At 36.2% G+C, this 19,601-nt stretch overlaps 2 protein-coding genes across 4 annotated transcripts; both read left to right on the top strand.

Moving 5' to 3' along the window:
* Window positions 1-887: 887 nt before the first annotated feature.
* Window positions 888-5,985, top strand: LOC103991311 (uncharacterized). Its single transcript, XM_009410718.3, has 7 exons — window positions 888-1,032; window positions 2,203-2,557; window positions 2,896-3,123; window positions 3,194-3,548; window positions 3,619-3,743; window positions 3,874-4,009; window positions 5,518-5,985. Exons 2-7 carry the CDS (start codon window positions 2,214-2,216, stop codon window positions 5,755-5,757), a joined length of 1,428 nt encoding a protein of 475 aa, XP_009408993.1. The 5' UTR covers window positions 888-1,032; window positions 2,203-2,213; the 3' UTR covers window positions 5,758-5,985.
* A 543-nt stretch (window positions 5,986-6,528) lies between these two features.
* Window positions 6,529-19,499, top strand: LOC135654371 (protein PTST, chloroplastic-like). 3 transcript variants are annotated; one of them, XR_010502947.1, is made up of 12 exons: window positions 6,531-6,670; window positions 8,295-8,333; window positions 8,638-8,944; window positions 10,035-10,124; window positions 10,918-10,986; window positions 11,548-11,653; window positions 12,169-12,254; window positions 12,800-12,912; window positions 14,028-14,128; window positions 14,968-15,084; window positions 17,837-17,927; window positions 19,102-19,499. XR_010502947.1 is itself a non-coding variant. In XM_065175604.1 (9 exons), the coding sequence occupies exons 2-9, from the start codon at window positions 8,305-8,307 to the stop codon at window positions 13,098-13,100; spliced, it is 912 nt and encodes a 303-aa protein (XP_065031676.1). In that variant the 5' UTR covers window positions 6,534-6,670; window positions 8,295-8,304; the 3' UTR covers window positions 13,101-13,265. The 3 variants fall into 3 exon arrangements, 2 of the variants coding, with proteins under 2 accessions (XP_065031677.1, XP_065031676.1); XM_065175604.1 differs by lacking the exons at window positions 14,028-14,128; window positions 14,968-15,084; window positions 17,837-17,927; window positions 19,102-19,499 and adding an exon at window positions 12,989-13,265 and having other exon boundaries at window positions 6,534-6,670; XM_065175605.1 differs by lacking the exons at window positions 14,028-14,128; window positions 14,968-15,084; window positions 17,837-17,927; window positions 19,102-19,499 and having other exon boundaries at window positions 6,529-6,670; window positions 12,756-12,893.
* The last annotated feature ends 102 nt before the right edge of the window (window positions 19,500-19,601 follow it).

Below are 19,601 nucleotides of genomic sequence, written 5' to 3'. Positions count from 1 at the left end.
CGCACAGATACTCTGCTTTCATCTATTTATTTAGTTTAAAAGTTGTCTTGTTTCCTTAAATATATATAATGTGTGTATACCCTTCAAAACCTAGGCTAAACAGAAGGAACCAATCAAGAGCCAACTTCCTCAATCCTGTGTAAACCACCCCACACTTGTATAGTTGCAGTTATTTTTGTGCTGATGGTTGGTACCATTGCCAGTGTCTAAGAAGAGGATTTTGTTGTGTGAAGGAAAAAAAAACTCCATGATTTACTAAGCTAATTTATGTGATTCCAGTGGAAATGATCAGCTTATTAGCGAGTGTACTGATAATATATCAAAATTCCACACAGATTAGATAGCCCAACCTGCAAGAAACCATATTATATGACTTCTCAGTCTGTGCAGAGTTGTTTAGTTAGGCTTTAGATTCATCTGCTGTTCCTTGATCCTGTTTTTGTTTATTGATTTGTGTTTCTTCGGCGTGGCTTGGGCACATCAAATCCATCAAAGAAGAGAAGGAACCGACGCACAGGACGTCGATTGAGGCTATGAATCCCTCGATCCATGGGAATTGATTGTGTTATTAAATTCATATTGGATATTTTTGTTGGTGGATTTTAGATCTATTCGTTTTTGATAAATTGTTATTGATTTATATTATATAATATTTTTGGCTACCCTGCGAATTGTTTTGTATATTGACTTTATGGAATTTATTAGAATCAGATTGTTTGAGAAAAATGTTTTTTGTTATAAAAAATGAAGCCCATTATTTCAAGATAACCCGTTGGCCACGTATGCCGCTATGTTGTCACCGTTTGATTAGAGCAACATATCATCGGACGGTCCGTATTAAACTGCTCTCTTTTAAACGCCCAAACCCTAAAAATTCTGCAGCTTCCCTCTGCGATCATCCAGTCTTCCTCCGGCGCCTCCATCTCCTCTCCCGAACGCGGCTACGAGCCCGCCCCCCGCCCCCCGCCTCTCCCTTTCTCCTGATCGAGCATCGCAGCCGGCAGTCTTTTTCTTCCTCTCTTTATTTTCAAGGTAGTCACCAATCTCTCACCGATCTCTCTCCAGACGATCGCATTCGTGCGATCCGAGACGAAAAGTCCCTCGAATCGGAAATTGCGACCTGGGCGGTGGTTTCAAGGGAAACGACCCTGACAACCATGTCCGGAGAATCACGACCTCCCTCTTCTCGTCCTTCCTCGATCTCGTCGGTTGACGGCCATCTATGGTGTCGCCGGTATGATAGGATGGCTGCTGCGAAGGTTTAGTTAGTAATAGGCTGATGTGGAGATGTATTTCTCCATCCTTATCAGGGGACGAGAATCGCAAGTCCTGTTCACGCTACATGGTCATGAGTCTCGTTCTGTTTAGGTTTCGGCTGATCTGATCAACCCTAGCTAATTTTTGCGGAATTGGATTGTCGATCTGTTAAGTCGGCTGCTGGATTGATTGATCCACCTGAGCGTCAGCTAATTTCAGCTGAGTCCTGCTGAAAGTGTACAATCATTGGCATGTTCGTGTTGGTTGGCTTTGATTCATAGGTTGGTGGATTGAGATCATCTCGAGTTTGCTCGGAGAACTATTTTTCCTGGCACTTGCTGAATCTTGCATGTTTTATGTTTTTTCTTTACTCATATTAACCCTTCCCGATGCACTTCTATATATGCGCACAGGATTGTATATATGCAGACAGATCTGTGCTCATAAATGAATGCTGTGTTTCATGGATGAATCCCACAGATGCAGACTACTAGTACACAATAGAGGCTGGTTACAACATGGACAAACTGGTTAGTGGGCATGGTGTTTGAACTGAAACATATATCCGTGAATTCCTTTTGCTACATCTTAGCCAAATGATGTTGCAGAGAAGTTGGTGTCAGTGAAGCAATTTTCTAGATGTTCTGGTCGTTTTTCTCATTTGTACCGAAAGATAACAGACAGCATAGTTGCAGATGGCAAAATATCTGATACAGTAGGCAATTATCGCTTGTAATTTGATTTAGTTATTTATCTGCTGAGGTGAATCCTGTCCTTGCTTATTTAATCATATTTTATTCTTTTCTCCTATTTTGTGCCACCAGTGTTCTATCTCCATATTCTGATTAGTGGTTTTGTATTGCAAAAAAGAAATATGGTTGTCTTGGGTGTTGTGTGTTGCACTTTTGTTTATTCTGATATGCAGTAATCAGTTGCTGTTGTCAGGCTGCAGGAGAATGGCAGGAGGATTCAGAGTGCTTCATCTAGTTAGACCATTTTTGGCTTTCTTGCCTGAAGTTCAGAGTGCTGATCGTAAGATTCCATTCAGGGAAAAGGTTATCTACACTGTTATCTCGCTCTTTATATTTCTGGTCTGCAGCCAACTTCCACTTTATGGCATACACTCAACCACGGGAGCAGATCCTTTTTACTGGATGCGTGTTATTCTCGCATCAAATCGTGGAACCGTTATGGAGCTTGGAATTACTCCAATTGTGACTTCAGGATTGGTGATGCAGCTTCTGGTTGGTTCCAAGATCATTGAAGTCGACAACAGTGTACGAGAGGATCGTGCTCTTTTGTAAGTGTTCCTTATGTAAATATTTTCTCTTATTAGAAACTTTTGCAACTTGGATTTGCATAGAATAGTGGTGAAACCTTGTAGATTGTGTTGTGTTACTTTTAGATGAACACTCAAGTACTTTGCTTCAACATTGCATAATAAATATTGAATGTGTAATCACCAAATTTGACATAACTTTCTGTGTTAGACTATCCTATAAGAGGATGCATTGGTTACAGCTGCTTTTATAAGTAAGAAATCCCGTTCTTTTCCAAGATTATTATTAATGCAGTTGAAGATAGCCAAGTGGTGCATAGAAAAATGCTTGCCATAATGAATTTTGTTTTCTTTTCCAGAAATGGTGCACAAAAATTACTCGGCATTCTAATTGCTATTGGAGAGGCAGTTGCATATGTTCTATCTGGGATGTATGGCAGTGTCAGTCAACTAGGAACTGGGAATGCTATTCTTATTATACTTCAGCTTTTCTTCGCAGGCATCATTGTCATCTGTTTGGATGAACTTCTCCAGAAAGGATATGGTCTAGGATCTGGTATTTCTTTGTTCATTGCTACCAATATCTGGTAAGTTCATGAACCTTTTCCCTTGTTACCTTCATTTACTGGTCCTGTTATTTATTTTCTCATTCTGCAGTGAAAATATCATTTGGAAGGCATTTAGCCCAACAACCATCAACAGTGGGCGTGGTGCCGAATTTGAAGGTGCTGTGATCGCCTTATTCCACCTACTGATAACTCGTACAGATAAAGTTCGTGCTCTTCGTGAGGCTTTCTACCGACAAAATCTTCCAAATGTGACCAACTTGCTTGCTACAGTTCTGGTCTTTCTCATAGTTATATATTTCCAAGGGTTTCGTGTTGTGTTGCCTGTGAGGTCAAAGAATGCCCGTGGACAGCAAGGCTCTTACCCTATCAAGTTGTTTTACACCTCTAATATGCCCATAATTTTGCAGTCAGCTCTTGTCTCCAACCTGTACTTCATCTCCCAGGTATACCTTCTCATAATATAGCTGTAGGATATCTTATTATTCAATCTAACCTGTTCGATGTCAACTAAAGTTGTTGTACAGGAGGTACAGTGGAAATTTCCTTGTAAATCTTCTGGGTAAATGGAAGGAATCCGAGTATTCTGGTCAATCCATCCCTGTAGGGGGTATAGCTTACTATATTACAGCACCATCAAGGTGGTTAAATCTCTCTCTCTCTCTCTCTCCACACACACACACACACACACACACACCCCTCCTCCTCACAATCTGATATTGTGCAATATGTTTTTTTGTCTTTATTTTTGAATCATATCGTATCATGCAGCTTGGCGGATATGGCAGCAAATCCATTCCATGCACTTTTCTATATAGTTTTCATGCTCTCAGCTTGTGCACTTTTCTCCAAAACTTGGATAGAAGTCTCTGGATCATCTGCAAGGGATGTGGCCAAACAGCTTAAGGTAGAATTACAACATCATGTTTCGATTACATTCATTTACTGCTTGACATCCTTTATGAGCTAGCTGCTGAAGAACCTGAAACCAAGTACATAAATGCTAATTGGACCACTACGTACCAACCAGTATTTTTCAGTTTGTCTAAGTACTAGTATCAAAACATATGGCTCGAGGCCTGTTATAATACTTCTAGTATGGTTTTTTTTATTGTTTTACACATTGGTAACACACTGTACACTACTTCTATTATGGGTTTTATTATTTTACTCAGTGGTAACACACTGCACGAAGTAGATTTATCATCTGGTTTTGTGATTTCGTACCAGTTCGGGTTAACTGGTATCAAATCAATATTTAAATAGCCTAAAACTGCATCAAAGAATTATTGTTCACAACTGCTGTTAAAAGTAACGAGGATTGACAGAATGATCTCGGCAAGCGTCAAGTTTCAATGAATTAAATACACAAATATATAGTAGAGCTCATTATAGGTATATACCTTGCAAAAGGTTGTGTGATAACTTCTTAAAATATGGATGGACGGGTCATAGAAGGAGTCATGGTAATGTGACATGGATGGTTGGACCAGAATTTAGACTGAAGAGACCTCAATATGGGCTAGCCTAGTACTGCTGTTGCCTGCTCATTGTCACATCTCATTGTCATTGACATTGTGGCCAGGTCCATTTCCATGTGGAGTTGTGTCCTAACACACTGTTGCTTCTTCCAATCAGGGATCAATTTGTCCAATCTAGTTTGATTTTCTGATCGGCAGCTAAACTGTTTCAGGGTGTGCTCTGGACAGTCCAGGATTGTACACTTTCTTTTGTTGTTTTAAACAGATATGGAGATGGGTAGCCAATTTATTGATTCCCTTGCATGTGGTTGCTCAGTTTTGGTGCAATCTGTCAAATATCATGCTTGTCTTAACTTGGGCTTCTATATTTGTCATTAATTGCACTTGATACTCAATAAACTTCTTCCAACATTATCCCTTGAACAAGTACAATTCTCTGAACATGATGCTTTGTGTAGCAGTGTCATCCATTAGATAACAATTCTCCATAAAACTCAATTTTGTTGCTGCCTAAAAGCTCATCCAATCACTCTCATCATCCTTTTATGTTTTAGAACTTGCCACTTTTCTCAAATTGACTTTCCTTTTTCTATTTAACTTGGGGATATGAACCAACCAGACTATGCTTTTGATTTTTGTCCTTTCTCACTGCCAAAAGATAGCTACATCAGGTTTCTTTGGTTTTTGCTCCTGTTCTATGTAGAGCTTTAATTACTTGAGCAACTGTCTCTAGAATACCGATACTCAATCTCATTGGTGAAACTTGATCTCTAATCACTCAACATCTAAGCAACAAATGGATGCTACTGCCATTATAGCCATCTAAGCAACTGTACATAGATGATAATTCAGAATTGGAAGCGGTATAAAATTTTGAAGTCTAATGTCATGTCTCTGGAGTTCTAACTTGGTTCCTGACCTTGGTTTTACACAGGAACAACAAATGGTAATGCCCGGCCATCGAGAATCAAATTTGCAGAAGGAACTGAACAGGTACATCCCAACTGCAGCAGCTTTTGGTGGCATGTGCATTGGTGCATTGACTGTTCTAGCAGATTTTATGGGCGCAATTGGTTCTGGAACCGGAATCCTGCTTGCTGTTACGATCATATATCAATACTTTGAGACCTTTGAGAAGGAGAGAGCTAGCGAGCTCGGGTTCTTTGGCCTCTGATCTGAAAGGTTTTATACTCGATGCTTCGTGGCCCTTACAGCTTTCAGCACAGTTTTCTTCAGTTAGTTAATCTTAGTCACAAGTCTAGTGCTACGTAACGGAAGTGTAAGCTGTTTGCAAATCTTCCTTCGGCCAATCAAAGAGCATTCTAGTCCGTAAATGTAACACTAGTGATGGATAGACCATCTACTACTTGAATAATATTATTGCCAGCTTACTTCGCTTGAATCACCTTCGTTTCTTGTATGTTTGATGTCAATTTATGCTTTAACCTGTTTCTTGTAAGTTGATAAATTTGTCCACAAATTTATCAATGTGGCTTGTGTCTGTTGTTTGCGCATATGTTTTTACATCAGTTCGATGTGGTATTATCACCTTGTCGATCCTAATCCCATATGTTGTTTGGGTTTGGATTTCACTTCAATTCACTTGCCCAGGTTTCCTGGTTCTCATCATGTCACAGGAGTTGTATTCATGATCGGTACGGAGCATGGGATGATCAGCATTTTTTATTGTTTTGTGACGGTTGTGATGTGTTTTATCTTATTCCGCAGGAATTGTATTCATGATTTGTACGTGGCGTGGGAGGTCTTCTCTCATGGTCTTAATTTGATGGTGATCAATCTCAACCACATACTAAATCCGAATGCCTTCGACCGCTATTCTAATAGTTATTGGATTAATGTCGATAGAAAAATTTATTCAAGTATTTACGAATATGCCAATCTTAAGATCTGAGAATTGCGCATCGATCGGACGGTACACGACGAACTGTACTTTCTTTAACAACCGAACCCCATCTCGATAACACGACACCCTTCTCCTCTGCTCGGGTGACTCTTCTCCAGCGACGAGCAGTCTTCTTCTGATCGCACCGCGTTGCAGACAGTCTCTCTCACTCTTGCCTTCTCCGGTAAGCCCCGATCTTAAATTACCTGACAATTGCAATGTGGTTTTCCTTTTTTCTTCACCACGTCTTCCCCGCACCTCCTTCTATCACCGCTGTCGCCTCCTCCCCTATCAACCTCCTTCTTGCATCTCTAGATTCGAGATGGAAAGATCGATCGGGCGACGGCCGGTGTAGATGCCATGGAGGAGGTGGCGGCGGCAGTAGTGGAGGGTGAGAACATGAGGGCTAGCAGAGGTTGTGGTGGTGGAAGGGGAAGGGCCCGGCGATAGGAGCTGACGGTGAAGGGAGGAAGAGGGAGCGATGGGTTCTGGTGGCCGACGACGTGGTTGTTGTGGGAGGGGAGCGGAGGAGATGAGCAGACGAGGAAGGAAAAAAAGAAAAAAAGAAAAGAAGGTGAATAAGAAAAGGGAAAAAATATATTAGTATTTTTACCCGGAGCAGGCCACGTCAGTCCACCCACAACAGCTTTCTGTTAAAACTTTATAAAACGCGAGGGAAACGGGGTTTGCTCCGTTTACTACACGTTCTCCATTAGTTTGCCATGAATCCTTATGGAACTTCCAGAAATAACTAAGCCATCTTAAAGTTGAATGTGTTGAACCACTGAAATAATATAATTAATTGATGTGAGTACACGAATTAACTATTGACAAATTTCAGAAATATGTCAAACTAGACGCAGGCATGTGATAGCCTTTGTATTTAGTTACTTAATATGGTTCTCATAATAAATGCTTCAAATGATGAGGAAGATGCAAAATAGGAAGTAACTAGAGAAGGATTCGAGGTAATAGTAGATGGGCAAAAAGCGTCAGTTGTGAGTCATTTGGTAAATATCATAATGAAATGGATACATGGAAATATAAACATGTGCATGTATAAATATGTGTTTAATACATATTTATGTTGATATAATTATGAATTTGGTTTTGTACCTTTTTCATTGGGACTTTCCTGTGTAAAGTATAATTGCTGTTAATCACTTTGGTTAACAAAACAATGAAAACCAATTTAGCAGTTTGAATGTTATACCAACAGGTTGATGGCTGTGCCCTCAAATCAATGTAGCATTATGACTTGTTGTCTTCTTATTGTTAGGTTGGTTGTTTTATATTGTCACCAAATCAGGTTGGCTTAATCTCACTCTGCCTCATTTCACTTGCATACAAGAATGCACAGAGGTGCAGATACTCGGAATGTACAGGAAATCTGCATGTATGTTTATACATATTTACATCTGAAGATATGTTATATATAATTGAAATGCAAACATTTAATTGATATAGGTCTTGAGAATTGAAATTTCAATCCTCTAATGTTATAGATGGCATATGACTTTATTTTTTCTAAATGAGATATGCTAGCTGACTTCAGGTTCTATATTATTGATATTTGGTCATGTATACTGTGGCTGCAATTCTTTCTGAAGGATATTAACTCGCACTGTTTTATCTTTTGACATAATAGTAGTAATTTATATACCCTTGCATAGACATACATAAATGGTGTACAATTACTTTAGTGCCTATATTAATAAATAGCTTGTAATTAACATTGGCCTTCAATAGATCACTTGAACAAGCTTTTACTTTTGAAAGTTAAATGTTGCTTCCTATTGGTTGTGTAGGTCCCTTGTCATGGAGTGCTTAAAGACAAACTTTATAAGGTGAAGTATCTTTTACTGAAATAACTAGCTTATAGAAGTCATATTTTTTTCTATCTTCTTTTAGGCAAGTAATTAAAGTCAGTGTTTGAACACTCTATTCTTTCATTAAAAATGTAAAAATGGACAGCATGCATCTACTTTATAGTGCTTCATAATAGTAAACTAAATCAGTCTAAATCGATTCAGTAATATTTGACATAGTTTACTTTATTAATTTTGGTTTTTAGAATGGTTATCAATTTCATTGAATCATTCTACTGATTCCATTTTTATTGGCTTGGTGTGTGTATTTGTTGCACTGAAGAAAGTTGGAGCTGGTGCAAAATCACACAGTTCTATGTAATCCATCAGATAGATTATGGACAGTCCCAAGAAGACTGGCATATTCACGTCAGTGTTCTGCTTGTTATCGAGAATGTCATGCATATTTTAGTAAGATATACCCTGCAAAATCATGCTTTTATGGACGTAAATCTTCAAGGGCCTTTTCCATAAGCTTGGGTGAGGAGCCTTCCTCGTTATCAGAGGTAGAAAACATAAGTGATATTGATGACACTGTGCCAACTGATTCTTCTGAGGAGGTCTTGCCACAAAAGTTGAAGTCTGATGAGGTATTTAATCTGTATATCATCTTTCCTTTTAATGAGAATAAATGTCTAACTGATGTTTTCTACTCTTCTCGTTAGCTACATTATCTTCCCTCTTTCAGGCAACTAAATGCAAGGCTAGTCTCCATGCTGGTCAAGGTTCAAGACTCTATCTAATTTAAAACCCTAATGGATGATTCCTTTAATAATGAATACTAACATGACCAGGAAACAAATCAAACACAATCTTAATTCTTACATACTGGACTCATACATAAGTGGATAGTTGGTTCTCTGAGGCATGTTTACTTTATAATAATTAGGTAGTCCTATGTATAAGCTATTTTCAAATCCATATGTCAATGATCTCAACTTTTTATAATAATATAAAGGATAAAATATGTGCCTCCTTTATGCCTTGACTCTAAAGCTTAACCATTATCTTTCCATGAATTTTGGCACAATTTTCACATATAAATCACTTATTTGTTACTGATTTAATAAGTTGAACATAATTTTTCAATTTTTCTGGGTTTTTAATTAAATATTTTTTTTGCCCCATGTTATGGACTCTTTAGTGCAGTTTAAAAGAAGAAAAAGAAAAGCAGTAGAACTTACCTAACAGAGGGGAAGGAGCTCTTCGAATCTTTAATGCTGGTCTTCCCTTACCTCAATCAGCCCTCCTGTTTCCGTCACAGTTCACTTTTGACTTAGTATTTCAGCAGTTGTTCCATAATTGGTGAATGGAAGAGTACCCTGCATAATGTATTATCAACTAATATCCAATTTTAAGCATTAACAATTCACTAGGTTTGTAATTGATTATATTATGTCTAATTTATTGAACATCTTATCCACTTGCAAATTGCAATCTCTTCATCTCAAGTAGCAACTGCTATTTACCTGATTGCAGTGATGATGTTATTCTTTTTTAACCAACAAGTATACATACTATAAAAATTGTACCACCACCCATTACTATTTTGTTATCTACCCTCATTATATGTATGTAATTGTAACTTCTCTGCTATTAGCTTGCTTCATAAAATATATGAATTTTTATGCACATGGCATATTTTAAGTGGTTATGACAAATTATGCTATTGACTGACAGTTGAAGGCACTGCTGGTTGACACTGAAAGAAAAAAGCTTTTGAAGAAACTCAGCGAAGCTAATCAATACAACAGATTTCTCAAAAGACAGGTCTTAACGAATTATTTGTTCTGTTCTTGTTGTATAACACAGCATCAATATAAAGCCTTAGAATCCAAGATTCAAAATTCAAGCATAAAATTTGATGCATATATCAACTTTATCCTAATAGTCCATTATTCCAGTTTAATGCCAAAGTATCTATTTAATGAGAAATCTTCAATTTTGATGGTTAATTTATATCTGAACTATGGATACTGTTAATAATATTGAATGTGGCTCTACAGATTTGCAATTGTTGAAAGGGGATTTTTGATGTTTTTTAGTTGGTTCTTCATTATACAGTTCACATTTGTTGAAAAGGACTTTCAAAGGCTTTATTATTGGTTTTTGGATGATGCTCATTGGAGCACAGCTGTATTGCTCTTGGTTAGTTAAGTACCTTCTTTTGGTTACAGTTTGTTTAGATATAAAGCATGTCAGCAGCTAGTATATCTTGGACCACTGTGGGGACGAGTGGGATGACAAAGTGATCTTGATGGCACTTAGTTTGAATATTTATGTTGCCATGGACACTTTACTGAGCATAATTATAAGAAAAGATCCATGTAGCTTGTCTCTAAACGGTTAGGATTTATGGTTTGATATTGATGATGATGGTTCTCAAAATTTGATATTTCTCTGACTGCCAATATAATTATAATGGATTGGTTTAAATTGTTGAAACAGTATAATATGTATTTACTGATATTATCTTTTCTATGTTTTCATGATTTCAGTAATAGTCATGGAGACCTTGGGTATGTTTCAATCACTTATGACCCTTTTGTGTCTGATGCTGCAGTTGCTTATGGAAGAGGATGCAATAGCCAAGTTCAAAAATGAACTTGCTGTCTTGGAGCTTGAACTTCAGGCTAGTACATATGTTGCTTTCCAATATTTATATATGTATATATATATATATATATATGTATGTATATATACATACACATATATATATATATATACATATATATATATATATACACACACACATATATATATAACACATAGGACTCAACTAACTTGATACAGAGCCCTATCATAAATCATAAATTATATAAACAGTGCGATTTTCAATTGTAAACCCTTTGCTTACAGTCTTACACTGGAGCTGAAAGTATTGGTTTTCCTAGTACATAAAATAAAACATAGAGTTTTCAAATTCAATGAAGTTTGTAGTCCAAATTAGCCAGTAAATTGCTGAGTTAAATGATACCAAAATGAGCATCAGATGAATTCAGCAAATGTCAGGTAAAAGATTGAGTCAACTTGGAACCTGATGAGTGCAATTGTTGGTTTCAAGTATAACTCAAGTGTTTCATCACAATTTTGTATTAACCTCATATAACCATATCATTATCTATCTATATAATAAAGAGCACTTTCTCGTGCAGAATGTCTTGATGATTATGATTTACACTTGCTTTATCAGACTTTGGTTAGCTTAGCAGAAGAGATAGCTAATAGTGGGGTTCAGCCTGATTCGAGGAAGATAAATGGGAGATACATTCAATCCCATCTCCTTGCCAGATTAGAAGGTAACCTCATCCATATGCGCATGGACATTTATTCTTAATACTAGTTCATTAGTATTTTAAATTTCATAGTCCTGAATCATAATGGAAAATTTCTCAACTGTTCATCTGACCATGAAATACCATCTATCTAATTCTCCTTAGCTGGTTCCACTTATAAAACCCAATATCATCTCCTATATTCAGGTAAAATAACAAGTCTATAGATCTCCTTAAATGTAAGGAAGAATTTGAATTCTGAGAATATAAAAAACAACAAACTCTTCTCTATCAATTTCAAATGAGTTTTACCCACTATTATTTTCTAGAGGCACTTGGGTCACTGTAAAACATTTAAGCCCCTTTTTTTGAAGAAATAATAAGCAATAAAAAAGCTCAATGTTAAGGGACCCAGTTAAATATGTGATCAACCCATATCTATGTTCGCACAGAGCTGGTCGGTATGGGTTCTTTTTATTGCTTCTCTTTCTCATCATTTTGTGTACATTTTAACCATAACTTTTCTTTTGCACGAATAGCGATCCACGGAAAAGTTAAGGAGCAGATAAAGGATGTGGACACTTTGAAGTTTGAGGTTTCTTTATTCTGGGTTGGGATGGCTGAGGTAGATTCTTAAACAACAATATCCCATCATCCTATAATGATTTGGATTATGTGGCATATTCTTTAATTTACCACGTGCCTTTATGTTTCTATGCTAAAAAATATAGTTCATTATTTGAGTATTTAAAGAGTCATTGGCATTTGATTTTAATATTGCTTTCCTTAAAAATACTAAGATATGTAATGAGCAAGCATTTAGCACTCATGAAAGCAAATCAAAAGATTACTTTTTGTGAACATTCTTTTTCACAGCTGTAAAGGTTCTTTAGATTCTCTCAATTATGATGTCATAATTTCACATATCTATTTATATTGTCTTATAGTGGTTACACATTTATTAATGATATATTGTTAAAAATGCTATATTAATCAAGACATGACTGAAAAAAGAAAATGCAAAACTCAAAAATCTCAACCTGATTCATATTGAGGGTGAAAACTATATGCTGCATACTTCAGTTCGTTAATCCATTTGAATTGATCTATTTCTCTATTTACCCAGTTAATATAGAGGATGATTCCTTTCACTTGATTTCTTCAAATCAGAGTGTCCATGTTATGGGTTCCTTTGATGGTTGGACTCAAGGAGAGGAGATGTCACCAGAGTATACTGGTGACTATGCCAGATTTTCAGCTACCCTCAAACTTAGACCTGGGAGGTATACAATCTTTGGTCTTCCATTTTCTGTAAGCCAATGTGTGTGGCATGCTAACAATCTTTATTTTGGATTTAAGGTATGAGATCAAGTTCTTGGTGGATGGGGAGTGGAAACTATCTCCTGACTTCCCCACCATTGGTGAGGGAATCATGCAAAATAATTTGCTAGTTGTGGAGCAGAATAACTGAACATTGCATAATAGCCAAAATTCATAAAGTCCTCACTTTTTGTTTAATGAAGAGCTATTCTACTAGGTGCCAACGATAGCTTGTCATCCTACTCAACAGTATTTGTATTGTCTTGATATTTCAGATATGGAGCAACCTCAAAGTGATATATTGTTAAATTTTCTAGCTCTGTTGTCTGTTTGCAATTTATCAGTGCCTGTTTGCAGTTCCCAAAGGGTTTCTTGGTTTGATTATATCATCAATCCTGATTGTTAATAGCTTTTTTTTGTCCTGTAATCCTCAATCTTGTGGCAAATGCTGGATTGAATAAATTTTTGATATCTCCTTGGCAGTATATTTCTTGTCTTTCCTATAATCCTCATCCAGCTTCAAACAATTACTCAAGAGCCAGGTAAATGCTGAAGTGCAGGATGCCATCGGTTAGTTTGGAATGGGAACAGGACAGTGTTGAGATTTTGGTAAGATCAACAATAAAATTGGTCAGGCTTATTTCCAGAAATTCTAAATTATTTGCAAATCACCATCTTGGGTGATTTGATGATCATCTGATGTTGGCGTAACTACTCTTTTTGTGATTATCTGATAAATTCCTCTAGGAAAGGGAATATAGGGTGATCCACCTAAAATTGTTTTTTGAGATACACCTCATAAAGTTTAGGTTCAAGAATATAAAAGATATTATAAGGAACTCTGCGTAATGAAATTATTGACTTCAGGAATGATGACTTCAGAATAATGGAGTAACTTGTCTTTGTTAATGCCAAAACATATAGGTACAGGAAATTCAGCATGAAGGTCATCAAAGCTGTCAGTAGCCCATGCTTCGAAGGCTCTTTCTTTTCTTTTTTTTTTCCCTTCAAGTGTTTGTTTATAGCAAGTCTTAAAGACACTGACACTGTATTTATTCTTAACAATTCTGATGAACAGGTAGCTTTCATGGTTCGAATAGGCGCACATGATCGATCCACAGTCTCAAGTGGTAACGGTGTTATGCATTTAAAACTGCACTTCTTCAATGGCTCGAACAGGTTCTTTAGATTCCCCATACACGTAGTTCAGTTTTATCTTGTGCCCGTATGATATGTATAACTACAATTATTATAATGCAGAGTATTAATTTTAATAACTAAATATAGAGCACAGTTATCGATCTTTCTTGTTGAAATGAATTGATTTGGTCGTGTACATTTACTAAATGTGTGATGATACTTATCCTAAACCTGACCCTAGCACTTGTGTGCCAAATGTAGCACAACGCTAGGCTCCACTTGCTATTATCCATTACCCATCTGTTGGTGCAATCATATTATTTTACCGAGTCAGCTTAAATAGAATCAAATTATATATAGGAGAAATCTGTGCCATAGAGATGATTAGGCTTCTTCATTCTCCAACCCAACTACTTGTTTCATAGATTAGTAATACTGCCACATCTAGCTTTGAATCTCAGCAGCTGCATTTATTGGAAAAGTTTGGAAATGCTATTGTGGTTTATGATGATCTAAGGTATGCATGAGTAGTGGAGCCTGAAATGGGGATCTTTGTAAGTTACAATGTACATGTCTTACAAGAACATATCTTGTTCTATTTTAAAGCCCTAACAAATTTGATTCTGAGACTTCCTTTTTCATGTTAATAAATAATAAATGAGCAGTCATACCAAAATTAACAGTAAACGCCAATGCTAAAGCATCCAGATGATACTCCCTGTCATGTTACAATGTAATAGCATAAAGCATATGCTATTAGTGTATTGGGCATTCAGATTAAAATTAAGTTGCTAATTTTTATACAGTTAGTTTTTCTTCTGCATTGTGATGGTTGACACAATAAGTTTGCTGAATTCAGTTGTCTTTTCAATTGCTAGTTACTTTGGCAATCGAGATTAACACACCGAGTGGAGATCGTCACCAACGACTAGGGAAATCACACCGTCCCCTCCTATTGTTTCCTTCACTAACATGGAGCATTTTATTGGAGAACTGTGAGTGTTAAAGCTTTACATATCAGTGTTTTTCTTGTTATACTATCAATAAATATACACGTATTAAACAGATCAGGATGTATAAAAAAGGTATTTGTGTATTTAAAATTTGGTAAAAAACTGAAAGGGGCTGTAGAGAAAGGACATATATTTAAAATCATATATTGTAACATGATGTTTTCGGTCATGAACATACAACAGACATTGTAGAAATACTAATAGGATCTTATTTAATAAAAACAATAACAATAATATCCTTCGATAGTTCTTTTGCATGTGGGCCTTCGTGACTAGTTTGTCACTAAAGGATTCTCACATTTTTTTCATATGACCTTCAATGGTTCTTTCTCATGAAATGAGGTTTTCCCACTTGTATGATGCCATATCATATTGAGCAACCATGAGACAAGGATGTTGCAAATGAACATTAAAAATTGAAAGTAATAGAAGTAGAGAAAAAGATTGAATTATATATAGATTTATGTTCTTGTTTATCAAATAATTGATTGAATATTAACTTAAAAATAATAGTAATTTATTTATTTATAACTTGAATATGTTGTCATTTATTATTAAAGGTAAATTCAGAAAGATTCTCTTATCATATGTAAACGTATGACGAGAGAATCTTTAGAATGATAACATTTCCAAGTTATATGTAAATTATTTACTATTAATTTTTACAGTTAATATCTAAACAAATTGTTTGTAAAGCAAGAATATAAATGTATATATATTTCATTCTTTCTCTTTACTCTTATTACTTTCAATTCTCAATATTCACTTCCATCATCATTCTCCCATGGCTGTTGTTCAATATGATATGCATCATACAAGTGGGAAGTTCCTTGCGTTCTGTGTCATGAGAAAGAAGATGCACTCTATTTGAGTTCCAAACAGAGAAGTTTACACTTTAGAAGTGCTAACCATTGACTGGAGACATGCAACAAAAAAAAAATTTTAAATCCTTCAATGATGAACTAGCCATGACGGCCCACATGTGAAGGGACCATCGAAGGGTATTATTATTGTTGTTTTGTTTTTACTGAATAAGGCCCTATTAGGATGTTATAATGTCTGTTATATGTTCATGACTGAAAGCATCATTTCATAAAATGATTTTAAATGCATATGTCCTCTCTGTATCGTCCTCCTCCCGTGGTTGTTGCTTGACATGATATTCCTCATGCAAGTGGGAAATGTGGGAACTCCTTTAGTGATAAACCAGTCATGAAGTGCACATGCAAGGGGACCACTGAAGGTTGTTTGTTGGTTAATTTTATTACTATTTGTGATTATCTATTTATTGAGAATAGCACTAACTACTAAGTAAAAAAGATTTATCGGAGGCCTGAGATTAGTGACACAAAACTGCATCAGAAAGTTTCCATGATATTTGTGTTAGGTATTATGATCCCTCATCTTTTTATAAATGAATCAGATCTCTTGTGGCCGTTACTACAAGAGGCAAAGTTTCCAAGATGTGAGAATGTAACATTTTCTACATTCTCACATCTTTGGCAAGATGACTAATGGTGACTTAAGTACCAAGATGAATGATCAAGAAAGCTAACTTATAGCGAAATTTGTTTATTGGTTTGATTATCCTTGGTTAATATGGTGAAATTGAGGAGGCATTACCATGATTTTTAGGAATAGGGTTAATTTTTTGAAGGCATAGTAAAAAAAACAAAAAGGTTAGCATGGTACTTTTTAGTGGGTTCTGGCTCTGTTTTTGGTGTACAATACTATAATTGACATAACAATCCTGTTGATTGAGTGTTAGCTAGAATCTCATTAGGACAGGATCCAAATTGCTATCACTTTTATCAACTATATAAAAGTGTCACGAATGCTATCAAACTAAACATACACTTAGCTGGACTTGGCTTATGAGTTACAAATATTCAGTGGCAGCCAAAGAAAATAGAAACAAGATGTAAACTAGTTTGGTGTCCTCTTAGTGAGCCAAGTAAGCTAATATGCATCAGTTATGGGCCAATATATCCTGATATCGATTCCTATTGATGAGGATTAGAAACTTTAGTTATCTCTAGTATGTGAATTTAGATTTATATATCTGACTCAACATATCAGTTTCTAATTAAATTATGCTCATAATACATTGATACATCGTACCAACAGTATATTTCTTATGTACCATGATTTGGTATCTTCTATAGAAGCCTCATGTGCATTCATTATTTATCTCAACCTTTATATCTTGCATTGCAAAATATATATAGAAAATTTTCAGTGGTTTTCTTTACTAATGTGACCAATAAATTTTCTTTGGGTTGTTACTTTTTTTATGTTGTTTGCTAGTCTTGTCTCATGATGCTACCTCAATGAAATGCTATAAGAATGTGCACCTCTGTTACATAGTTAGATATATCCATATGTATGTATTTCTTCTTTTCTTTTGCTATCATGTTAATGTGTATCTGTACTTATTTGCAGTCTGTATATATCTTTTCTTTGCTTGTGACAACATATGTCCTTGTGATATATTTTTCTTTTTCTGTCAGGCGATCTCCTTTGCTTTTCTAATGTATGTAGAGGAATTATTGCTAAGCTAGTATTCATGATGATTTATGAGGCAAATTATTTTATGTAACATTATCTAAGATTCTAAATTGCCATGCATTGACAGAAAATGATAAACCAGGAAAAAAGATGCTTTGTATCAAGAACGTTAATCTTGTCATGAAATAATGCAAACGTTGAAGGTTTCCTTTAAAATATTAATCAGGAACTAAAGAAGAGAGAACAAGAAGGACAACTTAGAGGGGAAGGATTTCTCTCAGAGGTTAATGCCCAATTTCGTCAGGCTAGTATTTCTGGTGAATTTTCTGATCTCTGTGTTGATCCGTTTATTGATGTTATTCTTTAGTTACAGGTACACATCAGTATGTTTTAGTTGTTGAATTTTTATCTAAATAAATCCAACATTTATGCTTTTACTTATTCAGTAAAATGAAATTGAAGATTAGAAAATTTCCTTGCTGTCACACATTATTGGCATGGGCCTGTCACATCACGTACCTGCTATGCCATATCCTGCTCATGGGGACTTAATGAATCATTGCTCATGGCTGTTACCTTCCATTCAACTTTTGACAATATTAGTATGGGAATAATTCCAACACATGCACATGGGTAGTGCTGGCCGAAGGGGAGGGAAGGTACAAAGGGGAACCCATTTTGAGTTACTGCACTCTAGCATCAATTGATATGAACATGAGTTCCTGTAAGAGAACTAGAAACCCATTCCAGTCCAAAGCACTGACCATCTCTGCAACTCTGCCTCAGTCTAATTTCACAGAAAGCATTAAACCCCCTCCCAAAAAAATGCCTTCAAGCTACTGTGTGTGTCAACAAGGGTGCTTATACTTTCTAGAACTAATGAAGGTTGTTGCAATATACATTTATAGAAGTCTAACCAGTGAACCAACTTCGGCAATTATTATATATGTCAAGAAGGCTTTCCACATACGAAGTTGTTGTTGTGGTGGTTGTCATTGTAGCCCGAGACCAGCATCAAGCATCCCCACGAAGTGGATGGTTGTGCAGGTCTCTTGGTGAATTAAGCAAGGGGCCACATGAAACAAGAAAAAGAGAAAACAGTATGTTGGATGCCGAAGTTCCTATGACTTTTTAAAATAGCATGAGCCATTTGCTATATTAATGATATAGAGTCTGCAAAGTTTCATCATACAGGTTCACATCTCGAATAGACCCATTGTTATGACTTCAATCCTGATCACATACACAGCAAACAATTAATTTTTTTTATACTCATCTAAGTGTGATTCTGAAATCATCTGCAAAGAATTGTAATTGCCAATAACCGATCTGGCCCCTATTTGTGATGTGACTGTCTGAAGATTGATGCTTAGGCTAACCCCCTGCTTGAATATAACATCTGATGAATATTTTCAGTCACGATCTATATTTTCTTGAGATATTTGTCCATGTCCTGGATAACGTGATGCTCGTCTTTTCTATTTCTGGCAGTTATTATCATGGTCAACGGTGCATGCAATGTTGGCATGTTACGTATCATTCTTGCTGCATCATGGACTAGGACTTCTGATTCCGCGCAAGGTGATGAAATACAGATAGAAATATTCGTTTTTGTTTCTAGTGCCTTTGTTTCTTTTCTTTTCAGAGGAATATTTGGGCATCAATAATAGGTCATTCTCCAGTTATGAGCACTATGTTCATGCCGTCACACTTAATTCTCATACTCACTACTGGAGCAATATATGACCTGTCTGTGGTCGTTAATCTTTCTGTTGGCTCCAATGGGCAGCAGCATATGTCGTGGACACAGGTATCTGTATATAGCCTTCTTCTTGAGAACTTGATGGATTGTTGGACGACATGAAGAGCAAGAGTGTTTTTTAGCTGCTCATTTGTGTTTATGAATGGGAGGTGGTCTTATTTGCCGTTCATCAAAAATTTATGAACAATCAGCAGCTTGGTTATTATGGATCTTATCTTTACACCACGTT

This window comes from Musa acuminata, unplaced genomic scaffold (assembly GCF_036884655.1).
Source record: "Musa acuminata AAA Group cultivar baxijiao unplaced genomic scaffold, Cavendish_Baxijiao_AAA HiC_scaffold_61, whole genome shotgun sequence".
Classification (NCBI taxonomy): domain Eukaryota; kingdom Viridiplantae; phylum Streptophyta; class Magnoliopsida; order Zingiberales; family Musaceae; genus Musa; species Musa acuminata.
Note: the sequence above shows the minus strand (reverse complement) of the source record. Positions and strands in the feature narration are given on the sequence as shown.

What these genes read in the sequence shown, in the direction of transcription:
- LOC103991311 (XM_009410718.3), top strand. Translation starts at nt 2,214, where the DNA reads ATGGCAGGAGGATTCAGAGTGCTTCATCTAGTTAGACCATTTTTGGCT. An exon ending in CGAGAGGATCGTGCTCTTTT is followed by an intron (nt 2,558 to 2,895) that starts GTAAGTGTTCCT and finishes TTTCTTTTCCAG; the next exon opens with AAATGGTGCACAAAAATTAC. An exon ending in ACCTGTACTTCATCTCCCAG is followed by an intron (nt 3,549 to 3,618) that starts GTATACCTTCTC and finishes TGTCAACTAAAG; the next exon opens with TTGTTGTACAGGAGGTACAG.
- LOC135654371 (XM_065175604.1), top strand. Translation starts at nt 8,305, where the DNA reads ATGGAGTGCTTAAAGACAAACTTTATAAG. An exon ending in TCTCCTTGCCAGATTAGAAG is followed by an intron (nt 11,654 to 12,168) that starts GTAACCTCATCC and finishes TTGCACGAATAG; the next exon opens with CGATCCACGGAAAAGTTAAG. An exon ending in TCTGGGTTGGGATGGCTGAG is followed by an intron (nt 12,255 to 12,799) that starts GTAGATTCTTAA and finishes TCTTCAAATCAG; the next exon opens with AGTGTCCATGTTATGGGTTC.